The 14,960-nt window shown below is 37.4% G+C and overlaps 1 protein-coding gene across 5 annotated transcripts in view; it reads left to right on the top strand.

Moving 5' to 3' along the window:
* The window catches only part of DCC (DCC netrin 1 receptor), a 1,219,717-nt gene that overhangs the window by 404,579 nt on the left and 800,178 nt on the right, over window positions 1-14,960 (top strand). For all 5 annotated transcript variants that reach the window (XM_050767870.1, XM_050767872.1, XM_050767869.1 and 2 more), the window contains exon 2: window positions 7,268-7,588. In XM_050767870.1, coding sequence (XP_050623827.1) covers window positions 7,268-7,588 — 321 coding nt within the window. The remainder of the gene's footprint in view (window positions 1-7,267; window positions 7,589-14,960) is intronic.

The following is a 14,960-nucleotide window of genomic DNA, read 5'->3' as shown; positions in this document are numbered from 1 at the left end:
TAGAGGAAATATTAGGTATTCTAAACAATAGCCCTCTTTCTTGATCCTTTCTCCACTTCAGCCTTTCAAAGAGAAATATATAATAAATATTAATAAAACGTGTTGAAATAAGTGTTCAATTATTTGCCTTTCTAGATTTTCCTTCTAAGTTCACCTACTTACTTAGAAAAATAATCAACCCAAATTACACAAATTCCTCAAATATGAAACATCATGACAAGACAGTACAAGGGAGGCAAGAATCCCCTTGCTCCAATCCAGGCTACCAGATGTTTTGGAGCAAAGTTCTTGAGCTTTAGTTAGTGCAAGAATTCCTGGAAGACTTCTTCAAGTACAGATTGCTGGGCTCTGCTGACACAGTTTCTGGTTGGGTAGGTATGGGGCAGGGCCTAGAACTGTGCATTTTTTAATTTTTTTATTTTTAATTGGCACACAATAGTTGTACACATTTATAGGATACAGGCTGATATTTTCTTACATGTATACAATGTTTGGTGATCAAATCAGGCTAATTAGCATATCTATCACCTCAAACAGTTATCATTTGTTTGGGTTGGGAATATTCAAAATCATCTCTTCCAGCTATTTGAAAATATTCACTAAATTATTGTTAACTTTAGTCAACAGACAGTGCTATAGAGCATTAGATACTCCTCCTGTCTAACTGCAATTTTGTATTCCTTAAGCAACCTCTCTCTATCCCCTCCCCACCCTTCCCAGCCTCTAGTAACCATTGTTTTACTTAACATTGTGCATTTTCAGCAGGTTCCCAGGAGGTGTTGCTGTTGCAAGTCTAGGGACCGTACTTTGAGAACCACTGTTTCAGAATTTATATTCTGATGTACTAAACCCAGTGAAGTTAACATATGCTTAGGGATTCTGTTAATTCATGTTTGTTTGTTTTTGTTTTTTAAATTTCCTGCTCCATTGCATAGCCTCACAAGTATTATAATTTTTTTCCAGAGCTAAAGACCAGAGTTACAGTTGCACATCTCATTGATATTTGATAAATTGAAAGTAGATTATATTGCATCATCCATAGAATTATTTTTATTTCCTTCAATGGAGGTCTCTTTATTTGTCTTAAGCAAAAAGAAGCAAATGTGGTAGCATCTATTTCTAAGAAGAGATGATGGTGGCGTGGTTTTATGGGTTGATATGAACATTCAGGGATCATCAGAAACTCTAAGCATCCCCAAATGAAAGTTTGTGTAATTTTAAGTGATAAAATTAGGCATAGCAAGTTCTATGGGGATTTGTATGACATTTTCTAATCTCAAAATCTTTTAGGAGCTTTTTTTCCCCCACTTCCATGCTACCTTTCTAAATTTCATTTTGAGCTTCTATTGCCTTAACCAGAAGCTTTTACATTTTGGACCTGGAAGGAGATTTCTGACTCCATAGAGAATTATTTTTTATACTTAACAATGTTTGATATTGTAGATAAAATGTCATGCCTTAAAATTCCCATTTTAAGCTAGTTTGCCTCTGCGACTGAATGGTCTTTGGACCTAAGAAGAACGTGACAAAGAGAGCAAGCACAAAGCGACTAAGCTTAGAGAAACATTTGTACTATTTGATCATTTTGGTGAGTTTCTAAAATATATTAATAATATTCTCTATGTATAGATAATTAATATAAACTTGAAATGTCTTTGGCAGTGTTATTTCTGATGCTTATTTATGTCTGAGAAAACTAAAACAAATAGATAATAAAAATTCTCCCTTGGGACATTCCTCAAGAGTAGTCCTTCTTTTATATCCTCATCAGGAAGCATGGAAGGTTTTGCTATCTTGGTATCTGCTTACAAACTATCATTTTACACAAAAAAAATTAAAAAGGTTGAGAAGAAAGAAGAAGTAGAGAAGGAGGAAGTGTAAGAGGAGGAGGAGAAGGGGGAGAAGGCCCAATGATGATCTGACACTTAATTACTTTTCTTCAGACCAATATAGATAAGAAAAGCTAGCCAAGCGTTAAATACATATATGGCTTTGTCCCTATATTTTAACCAAGTATTTAGAAATCTTCCCAAACCAACATTTGGAGTGAAAGAGAGAGATGGAAACAGTCATTTTTATGGTGAACTCTGCTGTCAGACTCTGTTGTGTAAGTTTCTTAATGGATGGGATTTTGGAACTTTCCAGTTTATTTCTCCAAAATATATTATAGTTGCCTTAAGTGATTTTACAGCAGAGTTAAAAGGATTTCTTGGCCGGGCTCGGTGGCTCACGCCTGTAATCCCAGCACTTTGGGAGGCCGAGATGGGCGGACCAAGAGGTCAGGAGATCGAGACCATCCTGGCTAACACGGTGAAACCCCGTCTCTACTAAAAAATACATAAAACTAGCTGGGTGGTGGGGGGCGCCTGTAGTTCCAGCTACTCGGGAGGCTGAGGCAGGAGAATGGCGTAAACCCGGGAGGCGGAGCTTGCAGTGAGCTGAAATCTGGCCACTGCACTCCAGCCTGGGCGACAGAGCAAGACTCCGCCTCAAAAAAAAAAAGAAAAGAAAAAAAGGATTTCTTTCTTTCTTTATGAAGCAAGGCTTGGAAATGTAACTATTTGAGGTTTCAAGGGAATGGCCATTGGACACCTTAAAAATAAAACCAAATAAAATAAACTTCTCCATTAGGTTTTCTCCTGGATAAAATCATCACCATTGTAATTCTAATGTAAAATTCTCTGCAGCATTGTAAAATAGGAAGTTTAGTTTTGATTCTCAAAATGAGTTCTTCTGTTATCTTCCCATGATCTCCTTTCATGTATTTTCCAAGAGGTCTACACTTTCATTGAACTCTGAGTGCCTAATTCCAGACTGCAACTTTTTGAGCCACAGGCTCCAAAGTTACTTCTACTTGTTGTCTTCTTCAGTTTTATCATCTCTGTCTTCCTCTCTTCATACATTAAATCAGTGTAGTGGATTTAAGATTAATTACTGGATGAAGTCATTTTATAAAATTGTTTTATATTAAGAAATTATATACTGTTGGGCAAAATCTTTCCAAATGGAACCAGTACACTAAGAGAAAGGGTTCAGGGGGACCTAAATTGATGTCAATGTAATGTATTCGTGGGACATTTCTTAGGCCTGTGCGAAATACAAGGAAGTTGAAGGTAGCCTTGCCTAATGACACAGGGTAGTTTTCTGTGCCCTTTCCCTTGTAGGAAATCTTCCGCAACATGCGGCACTCCTGCCTGGGCCTCACTGGGCTCTGAGCTGGCCGCTGAGCTGGTTCCGCCCACTCAGCCTGACAGGCTGTGCTCGGCTGGTGCTACCACCCCTGATCCCACTCCCACTATAGGCTTGCCAGGCATGGAGCGGTGAGGGGTGTCTGAGTGAGTAAGTGCAGAGTCCAGCCACGGCACAGGGTCAGGTGCGCCAGCGGCTGCGGTGGGGCAGGCAGCTACAGTTGCCGGCAGCTGGACCAGGCATACTGCAAGCAAATTCTGCCTAGGATGCTTGTGTCTGGACCGGGGGAACACGGTGACACCCACAAAACTTAGAGACGCCAGCAACCGCAGAGCCCCAAAAGGGTGTTACAGCATGTCACCGTTTGTTTGTTCCCGCAACCCAGCAAACAAGGGTGTGTCAGAGCTCTGACTCAGGAAGTCCCAAGGTCTTCGCCTCCAGAAGGGTTGCAGCTCTTCTCTCCTTCCTGCCATATGCAGCACAGGGAACGGGGCAGGGGTTGGGCAGGAGTGTGTTTCGGCTCCTTAGTGTTACAGCTCATTCAGTCCTGCTGCCCCACTCTGGCCCACGGCTCTTGGGCTGGCCCGGCCCCACTGCCGCTTCTTGTCGTCTTGGATGGCCCTCCAGGCAGCAGTGGAGGCCTGGAGGGCTACAGTGTTACAGCTCCTTTTGCACCTGCTGTTCAGTGGGTCCCAGGTTCTTGTCCTGCATCCCAGAAGAATGAGTTTATGTGGACAACTGGAGAGTGAGCAAGGCGGAGAAAAGTTTCATTGAGTGACAGAATATCTCTCAGCAGAGAGGTGATCTGCAGTGGGTCGATCCCAGGTGTGGCTGAGTCTGGAGTTTTTATAGGCTCAGAATGGGGGAGGTGCAGGCTGTAGGTAGCCTTGGAAAAGGCAACATTTGATTGATTAAAAAGCATTATTCAGGCTGGGCCCATTGGCTCATGCCTGTAATCCAAGCACTTCGGGAGGCTGAGGCAGGCAGAATAACTGAGGTCAGGAGTCCGAGACCAGCCTGGCCAACTATGGCCAACATGGCCGTCTCTACTAAAAATACAAAAATTAGCCAGGTTTGGTGGCATGTGCCTGTAATCCCAGTTACTCAGGATGCTGAGGTGGGAGAGTCACCTGAGGCAGAGGTTGCAGTGATCCAAGATCGCATCACTACACTCCAGCCTGGGAGACAGCCAGACTCCAACGCCCCAAAAAAAGAAAAAAGAAAAAAAAAAAAAAAAAGAATTATTCAGAAAGAACCAATCAGGAAAGAACAGGCAAACAGGAACAGAAGTTCTCACTCTGGTCCCAGACTCCATTCAGAACCAGCAGCCCAGTTTTCAGGCTTTAGGCTGTTTTCAGCTTGAAGGTTGGGTTTCACTGGCGACCTACCCCTGTCTGCCTGTGAATTTGTCTGCCTCCTGCCACTGTCACTATCATGAACTGAAACTTAGAAAAGGAGACCAATAGAATCACATCTACTATTTCTCTATTAAACTTGATTCACCGGGATCCATCTCTTCTATAAAACTAATCACTAATGCAAGCTACTTAAAGCAGTGAGGTGCCTATATCCCAAAGCCATACATTCAAAATATAATTGTTATAAAGAGTACAAAAAGCTCAAATTGCCAGTGAACTGCAAGGGTAATTGTGTTAAAGAAAAGTTGATCTATGTACTCACAGCACTGAAAACTGTCATAACCTCCTTGTTTCAGACTAAGTGGATTATTTATGTGTGATAATGGGCACATATGCTCATTAACATGCTGTCATAAACAGCTGTGTTAAATGTATTATGTGTTCTGTGACATAAATAAGGTGCTCAACGTGAGGTTGTGTTTAAAATATAGGCCCCGGGAAGAACAAAAAAGCAATAAATGCTTTCTAATATAGTTGCCTGGTCTTGAATTTCAAATTTATTTCTTCTTTATTAATGCTACTTGTATGGAAATTGTGGGGATTACTCTAGTGAAATATCTTGGCATTCAAGGACATTAGAACTTCTTTCTGCTGTCTCATCTTTAGTGTTTCTCAAGCCAGGTTTGCTAGCTTGTGATTCTTTTCTGGTAGAGGAAGAGATCATGTAGACATGGGAAAGGTATTTTCAGCAAAATCAGTCTGCATTGATTCAGCAAGCTTAGAGCAAGGCTCATTTGACAGATGCTCTCACCCAATCTTGTTTTGAAAGCCTCCACACTAGATATTGAACTTAGAGATCATCCAGTTCAACTTCTTAATTTTTGCAGATGAGGGAACTGAGTTTCTGAGGACTTAAAAGACCTTTCTGAGTCATGAATTTTGAAGTGACAAAGCCAAGACCTAAGGCTAGATATCCGGACACCCCATTCAACATACTTCCCACTAGAAGAACAGGATGTACTATAATTGGGTTGGCTATGCCAAAAGGATCTGTGGGGAGAAGGAGCTTATTTGAAAATAAAGACACCAGCCTGCTGTCATCTGGAATGTTCATCAATATCTACAGTAGAGTTATGTGCTCACCATTATTTTACAATTTATATTAATTCAAACTAAGTTCCAGATGCTTTCTGAGTTAGTGGCCAAGGTGAAAGGAATGAGTATATGACAGTGAATGACACAAGACATCATTTGGCAAAATAACAGACTTCAAACATAAGTTTTAGAAAAATTGAGTATGCAGGAATGAAGCAAATAAAACCAGGGAGAAACTGTGAGAAGCTGTTCTGCCTTCTCTTCACTGGAAAATAGGGTGTACAAAGATAGAAATAGTTTCTGTCCATCAGAAGAGTATGAGCTAATCCCTTATGAGAATATGGATTACCTGCAATTTAGATGCTTGCCTTTTAAATGACAGAAGAATGGAATGATTTTACGAAGTACAACTAAAAGTGTTCCCATTACAGAAAAATTAAGGAAGCTAATGAAGTCGAGGTTGCTATGCTGAAAAAAAAAAAAGAAGACTAAAACATAATTTAGGTGGTATTTTTTAAGAAATGAAATGCTGTTTCAAACAAATAAAGGGATCTTAAAGAAAATGTCCATCTCTTATGCATTTTCACACAAGGTGTTTCAGAAGAAAATGGGATTAAACATCAGCAAGAAAATTCAGTTAGACTCTTTAAATGATTAAATATTGAAAACAAGATACCAAGGGACATTGTAGAATCTCTAGCCTCTAAGATTGTGCAAAATGAAATTGAAAGTAATTTGACTTGAATGATTTAAGCATACACCTGTCTGAGCAAATGGTGGAGCCAATGACCTCCTGAAACCTTGTCAAGGTCTTTGACTCATCATGTGAGTATTCTGTCAAACGCTATGCTGCCAGCTTCAATAACAATATACTTTAACTAATTATACTTGCTCCCTCCCCTCAAGATTCTTAAATGACTTTCTCTTACCTCGTTGATTATTTATGTTCATTTATGTTTATGAAAAAATTTCAACTGTTATATTTATTTAGATTTCCAAGTCCATGAGAAACATTTGGATGAAAATTAAGACCTTTCAGGGATTTGTGATTTTAGGTAGTGACTTTATTGACTTGCTTCTGCCAGTGGGATTTACCTATTTTAAAACCCAGCTGAGCTTTGTCCTAAAGAACTTTACCCATGCTGTTCAGAGTTGACTTTTATTCTTACAGAACACTGTATCTGATTGGATATTTTAAAAGTTTCAATGGATGCCATAATCAGAATGCAGAGATAGAAATAGTCTCCCCCAAAATCTTAGCTACCACACTAATAACTATTGCTACTTTAAAATATCTACTTTTATTTGGAAAATATTAGTTTTTTCTGCTTAAATTTTCATGTACTGACTGATAGGTGGTAATAAGCATGCCAGGATTTATATGAATTTGCAATTTCTCATAGTATTAAATTTTGGAACCAATTGTTTTCTTAATTGCCGTTACCTTGACTGGGTACTTTTTTACTTATTTAACATAATATCCTTGATTTTAGTTTTTATTTATTTTTGGACATTTTTCAAAGCCCTCAGCTTTTGTGAAAAGCTTTGTAAAGAAAAGAAAGGGAATCTAAGCCTGAGATTTATTTGAATACATGAACATATTTCCCTTTGCTCTCTTGTTCCAGGTTTTCAAATTAAAGCTTTCACAGCACTGCGCTTCCTCTCAGAACCTTCTGATGCCGTCACAATGCGGGGAGGAAATGTCCTCCTCGACTGCTCTGCAGAGTCTGACCGAGGAGTTCCAGTGATCAAGTGGAAGAAAGATGGCATCCATCTAGCCTTGGGAATGGACGAAAGGAAGCAGCAACTTTCAAATGGGTCTCTGTTGATACAAAACATACTTCATTCCAGACACCACAAGCCAGATGAGGGACTTTACCAATGTGAGGCATCTTTAGGAGATTCTGGCTCAATTATTAGTCGGACAGCAAAAGTTGCAGTAGCAGGTAAGTGGATTCTTCCTTCTCTTCCTCCTCCTCATTCCTCTCTTCTTCTTATTCTTTTTTGGGGATAAGAAAATAATTTTTGTAGAAATAATGTACATTTTTTAAATGTTTTAAATTTTAAATTGACAAATAATTATATATTTTTATGAAGTACAATGTCATGTTTTGATGTATGTATCCATCGTGGAGTGATTATATCAAGCAAATTAACATATCTGTCACCACATACTTACCTCTTTTCTGTGGTGAGAGCATTTTAAGTCTACTCTTTTAGCAATTTTGATGTATACTACGTTGTGCAATAGATATTAAAAGCTTATTTCTTCTCTCTAACTGAAACCTTGTGCCCTTTGACAAACATATTTCCATTCCTTACCATGCCCCATCTTCCCAAGCCTTTGGTAACCATTCTGCTCTCTAGTTCTATGAGTCTGTCTTTTTTATAATAGATTCTACCTGTAAGTGAGATCATGCAGTATTTTTCTTTCAGTGCCTGGCATGTTTCCCTTAGCATAATATCCTGTCGGTTCATCTATGTTATCACAAATAACAGGATTTACTCTTTTTTAAGGCTGAATAGTATTCCGTTGTATGTATGTATATATATTATCATACACACACACACACATATATATATAAAAAATATTTTCTTTACCCATTCACCCATTCATGATTGATTCCACATCTTGGCTCTTGTGAATAATGCTGCAATTAACACGAAGTATAGATATCTCTTATACACCCTCATTTCAATTCCTTTGGATATATACCCATAAGTGGGATTGGTGTATCATATGGTAATTCTAATTCTAGTTTTTTGAGAAAGCTACATAACCATTTTTCATAATGGCTGTCTAATTTACATTTTCACCAACAATGCACACTTTTAAGAAAAAGGAAAGATGAAAAAACATTCATGTTTATTCTCTCATGGTTTTGACGAACCTTTCTCCTTAAATTAGCTTAGAAAACAGTCATAGGACCTGAACTGGCTGCATAATGTTATGAGATTTTTTTTAAACAAAACTTTCAAGTTGACTTACTACTTATATCTAAGGGAGGACTTCTTAATAGAAAAATATTAGAAAAAAATAATTTTCTAATTCTACTTTACAGCTTCATTAAATGCGAAACTTTTGCAGAGTCAATTTTTTCGTTGTTGTGCCTTAAGAAGAGTAAATTTTATTTTAATTATAGTGGCATGGCCTACAACATATACATCTCAAGTGAGAAATAAAAATTGCTTCCAGTGCTTCCAAATTTCTTAATACTTGGTAACATGTTGGCTCAATAGCTGAGTAATAAGATGAACAGTTTTTGTTTTCACCTGGATACACTGAAGTCATGTAGACCCTGAAAAAATGGTACTGACCATTCTGGAATCCATGATATTGCTATTTCTGCCCCACTCTTCTGGTTAGAAGGCAGCTCATAATTATTTCTGTTGGCCCCTGAAATGTTAGACCTGCAAAGAGAAGAATCAGTTTTTTCACTTGTTACTATAATGATTTCACCAAAACCTGGTGTTTTTTTTTTTTTTTTTTTTTTTTTTTTTTTAACTTTTGTATTGACCATAAAGCAAGGTAAGCAGATCCAACTTGAAATAAATTTAAGTGATGAATGGGTAAGCAGATTTGAAGGGCTGCTTTCAACGTAATCTTTAGTTCTCAGTAAAAACAAAATTGAATCATAGGCTGTTTAGTCATTTGTGGTAGGCTTTCTTTCCCAGGCCCTACTTAGTCTAGTCTCATCTTGGAAGACTGATCAGAATGATAACTCATTTTCATCAATAACAGGACAATTGGGCAGAACCACCACTCCCTCATGCACTCTCCTAGTGAGGGTTTGAGAAAGTTCAATCTGAAAGAGGTGATTTTGTCAGGTGGTGCTGTGAAGAATTACATCTCATAGATATGTGGTTAATCCCCATATCTAGCTTCAAATTACTCTTCTGTAGCTTCTTTTCTCTACTAAGAACTCTGCAGACTGAATGTTTTGTCTCCCTAAAATGTGTATATTGAAATTCTAACCCCCAATGTGATCGTATTGGGAGGTGGAGACTTTGAGAGATAATTAGATCATGAGGGTGGAGTCCTCATGAATGTGATTAGTGCCCTTATAAAAGGAACCACAGAATATCCCTGCTCCTTTCACCATGTAAGGATGCAATGAGACATCTGTAATCTGCAACCCAGAAGAGGACCCTCATCAGAAACCAGTCATGCTGGCACCCTAATCTTAGGTTTCCAGCCTCCAGAACTTTGAAAAATCAATGTCTGTTGTTTACAGGCTACCCAGTACATGATACTTTGTGAAAGCCACCCAAACTGATGAAGGCAAAGTTTTCCATAGTCAGTTAAGCCAGATTTTACCTAGAGGTAGACTGGCTAGCCATTCTGCTTTTCTTTGGACTGACCTGATTTTTGCACTTGAAAGTCCTGTATCCTGGGAAGCCACGTGAGTGCCAGGTAAAACCAGGACAGTGGGTCACTCTACCTCGAGGTGTCCCTGGTCTGCTTTAGCAATGATAGACTGAGGTGCAGATGCAGAACACCCCCTCTACTCAGGAGACAGGCCAGGTGACATCCTGATCATGAAAATCAAGGCTATAAAGTAACTGGAACCTTGGAGTGATGGGTGTCTGAAATTTGATTGATGAGCATAAAGTGTAGAGAGAACTGAATGTTAATGTTAATTATGATTGATTAGGAGAAACAAGTGGAATAAATGCTGCAGATTTGGCAAAAGCAGCTTTCTCAGAATGCTCCAAATAAAGTGGAAAGGGGACAATTTGACTTTCAGTCACTAGAGAATTTCTGCCCTCATAAATCCCACCCATCAGTTGTCCACAAGGCGAAAGAAGGTCTACTGATTTGAATGAAGCAGGCTAGTATTTGATTTCTTATTACAAAAGGCAGTTGCCTATGCACTGTTAATGAAAATGGCCTTTCATTAACTGCATTCATGTTACGTTGCAGTTTCAGTCTTCGTGCAATCTACATTCACGTTCACATGTTCTGTCTTTCAGTAGTGAACTGAAGAACAATTCCTTCTCTGTGAGATATTAATATACAGTGGCTTGGTCTTTAGTATTCTGTACAAGGATAGGTGCATGGATTCAGTCACTGAGTTACAATCTCATATTAGATTGTATCATTTCAAAGCAATAAGGCTGTTCACAGCATTTTAAAGCATGCTGTTTGGCAACACAGAATACATTAATGTTATGTCTGCTGAGGTTAAGATTGCCAAACCACTAGAATTCACAAGGGGCATATATCTTCCTAGTAATAAAGACCATGGACCTGATTTAATCTCATTTTTAAAGCATTAGCAGTCAAAAAACCAGTCACCACTAAATGGTAACAGTAGGCTTTGCTTGGGTAAAACAAAACAAAAAAAATGTTTTGTACTCTCAGGTGCTGTATAGAGCCCATATTAAATAATGTCCCTCTTCCATTTTTGCTTTCTCAAAGTGTCTTTTGATAAAAAGAAGTATAGCAAATGAAATCTGTCTTTAATCAGTCAGCATATTTTACACAATGATCTTGCCATGCACCATTCATCCTATTTTCTAGGAGCTTCTCAAGTGCTCTTTAAGACTTGAGTGCACACTTGGCTGGAGAGGGAAGGAGAGTAGGAAAGATAAACGAAGAAGTATCATTCCATCCAGCATTTTGTTAAAAATTGCAATGTAACAGGCTACTGACTGTCAGTATTTCTACTCATTTTGAGTTCTATCAGTAAAGAATGCCTGGGCTATTAAATCTCCATTTGAAAGCAACTTCATCACACTGACTGAAATTTGGGAATTTTATTTTTATCCAATTAGCTCTAATCTAAAATGCTGCAGTGTTTCTGTGCCATGTATACTTCTATTTAGTCCTTTAGATTGAGAACAGCTGAAGAAGGGAAGCAGCACTGAACTTATCTATGATGCTTTCCTACCATCCTCTCTGCTATGTGTCTAGCAAAGTATGTCATGTTAATAGTAGACATTTGCCTTACCAATGAAGTCACGGGGCTTTATACCATATAAAGAGAACTTTCCGCTGTTGCCATCCTCCTGTCTACCTCTCCTTCTCTTGTCTCCCTTTTATTTCTCCTCCTGCTTCACTGGATTTCTGCAGATTAAACTCACCCATATATGTGCATACATAAACATACTCTTGATAAACTGAGTTGGAATAATTTGCTTTATGTATCAATAGTATACAAATTAATTAACTATTGAAAACTTTGTGATTAGAAAATCGACTGTTTGGGAATATTCAAGTGCCACTTAAAAAGGAAAAAGCATGAGCATTTCTTCATTCCTTCCCTAACCTTTACCGTGAAAATGAACTTGCATCTGGCCAAGCACATCCTCCCTACTCTAGATGTTCCCAGATATCTGAGCCTCTGGATTTTCTTCTGTTCAGCAGACATAATAATAACCTACCTCCCAAGACTGTGGTAATTTTCAAACAACATGTAGGATGTAAAGCTCTAGTGCAGAGTAGATTCTTATTCAATGACAGCCGTAGTATAAAGAGACCTAACAATGATTATTATTGCGTTATTTTAATAAGTATTATTAGGAATGAACAACTTTCAATATTCCCATGTAATGATGCAAAATATGTTTTTTCAGGGTGATGAAAAATAGGCAACAAATCCTAAGACATACATATTGTAATCTTGGATCAGATATCTGCCTTTGCAATCTGTGAATACAAACTGGCAAGCCTGAATTGAGTTTTCAAAAAGTTAAATCTATGGAGATTTTTTGGCAAGCAGTGACCAAATCCCTTGGAATAAAGGATTCATTTTTGACCAGTGGATCTACTATTATGTTAATGTAATCAATACAGTTTGTACTGACCAGAGCAGGCGTTTGAGATTGAGCAACCTTGCAATCATTTCAGAAACAGGTGCAGGGCACTCCCCTCTACCTTTTTTAATGACTTTCCAACTGAAAAAGATTCACTGAAGCTGGTTCATGGGAGTTCACTTGGTCTCAACTTGGAGTTTAACACAACTGGTACCCTCCTGGGGATGAGGGATTAACTCCAATATGTAAGAAGACTAGATAACAACAGATTTCCTATGAATAAGCATAAACATCCCATTTTATTTTGTTTTTTAATACAACCATGACCACCTGTCCACCCATCCCCACACCTACCCGCCCACACAGCTCCTTGTCCACTGACTTGCCCTGCACGCTCTGAGGAGCACAGTTGGAGCCTAACTGGTACTTCTGTTTGCATTTATACTTCTGGGGATGGCGTAGGACAGGCTCCTCCAAGGGTAAAGCAATGCTGACTGCTGGATACATTATAGTGTATTAGTGTATTTGTGTCCAGGTAGATTTGTCTTTGTTAATTTTTGAACATTTATATCTTAGTATTAAAACCACTGACTTGCTTTTTATAGCAGTTTCTGCTTCAGAAAGTGAATCTGTATACAGTACCTGGTAATGCTCGGAAACAGTCTGTGAGATAAATACCCAAATTGACAGGTTAAGAACTTACTGGAAAAAGCTAAGAGCTCTATGGCCAGAGACTGGGACTTAGTCTAAATCCAGATGCACACTTATTCCCTTATCACTTTGCTTCTCAATCTAAGGACTATATTTCAGAACTCTGTAAACAATTTCTTATGTAATCAGTCATTTATTTTTAATCAATGAAATTCTCCACAATACAAATTAAAGAAGATAACAATAATGGTAATAATGATAATAATAATGAAAATCGATTTATCCATTTAGTGCCTTGAAAATGTCAACTCCTTTTGGGAAACACTATGATTTAGATGTTTTCTTCTAAGATGAGAAGATTTTGCTATCATAGCTATACATTCAATAGTGACACATGACAAATCTGTGTCAGAAAAACAGACAGCATATAATTTTTAAAATAAGCTCATAAATAATGGTCTTCTAGGAACACAATTTGGTGATCTTTTATCTTTCTATGTGGTTTTACAATTCAGGCCAAGTTTCCATATTTTTTTTTCCTGCTTCTTAAAAATCAAGAAAATAAAAGGCCAACTAAATTGCATTTACTTGAGTTGTTATTTCATTCAGGGACATATTTTTTCTTTCCTATTACAATAGATGTTCAAGATGCAAATTGTCACACTCCGCTTTTAAATAACACCGGCATTATAATTAAAATTCCCCTGTGTTTTAAAAAAATAATTAGTTACTTGAGGAGTTGTTTCAGTGAATTCTTTTCTAGAATGCCTCCCATTTAAATGAGTTATGAAATAATTAGTGAAAGTATATTATGGTTAGAGAAGCTAGAATGAAGCATTTTGTGAAATGATAACCTGACCTTTATGTTCTTACTTAAAAGAAGCTGAAAAAAACCTTAACTGAAGAGAAGGAAGAATAAACCACATTGCCTCAGGTCACTCAAATGTTATATAAAGGAAACAGCAAGAAAAATGTTCATATTCCTTCTCTCTACAGGAGCAAATATAAGAATTTTGCCTAGAAGGTCAACTTCATCCTGTGTAGCAGTTTGGAAAATGTATCCCAGGGCCCTTGAATACGCTCAGAATTCTATTTGGGAAGGTTCGGTTACAGCGCAGAGCTTTCTATTTTACATTTATAGAGATATTATTTATTTTCAAATAATAAGCAGAAAATTAAATTGCTCTGACTCCATAATTCTTAATGACTTAATGATCTTCATTTAGCTAAATGTTCCTATTGTTTTGTAGTTAAAGCATGAGAGAAAGAAAAAATAAGAAGTAAATGTGGTCTTATAAGTAACTGCTGTATGTTTACTAGTCTTATCATTTTTCTTTAATTTTATTGCTAAATCAAACTGAGATACAGTCATCACTAATATTTCCCCAATGCCTATTCCATCACACAGCCCCCACACCCTCAACTTAAATAATTGCATTTTAGAGAGTAAGGTTTTAGTTGCCTTCTTCCTAAGTCAATTAACTTTGCAATAAAATTAAAATAGAAATATAATCCTGAAAAATATGCAGAGTGAAAAGACATCTTCTACATTATAAAATTTACAATAGAGAACTTGACAAGGCTTTTTATAGTAGAAACATCAACAAAATAACCTAAAAAAAATTCCAACCTTTCATTTCCTTTTCTTTGTTATGAATTCTAATTCATGTGACAATAGAAATAGCTAATTATTCATTCTAAATTTAATCAGTATCTTAAGAGCTCTGTTCTTTTATTCAACTCTTAAGCTATCTACAGTTTGATTTTTGCTGGTACTGTAATGAAAATGCACGAGAAACATCTAACACAACTCAGTAACCAAAAACTCTTTTGAATTTTAGAAAACGTTTTTGGAATATAAAAATTCAAGTTTCTTGAAAAATGTCAAGATAAAAAAGATTCAAATCA

This window comes from Macaca thibetana, chromosome 18 (assembly GCF_024542745.1).
Source record: "Macaca thibetana thibetana isolate TM-01 chromosome 18, ASM2454274v1, whole genome shotgun sequence".
Classification (NCBI taxonomy): Eukaryota; Metazoa; Chordata; class Mammalia; order Primates; family Cercopithecidae; genus Macaca; species Macaca thibetana.
The sequence above is the reverse complement of the archived record's forward strand: the minus strand, read 5'-3'. Positions and strand labels throughout refer to the sequence as shown.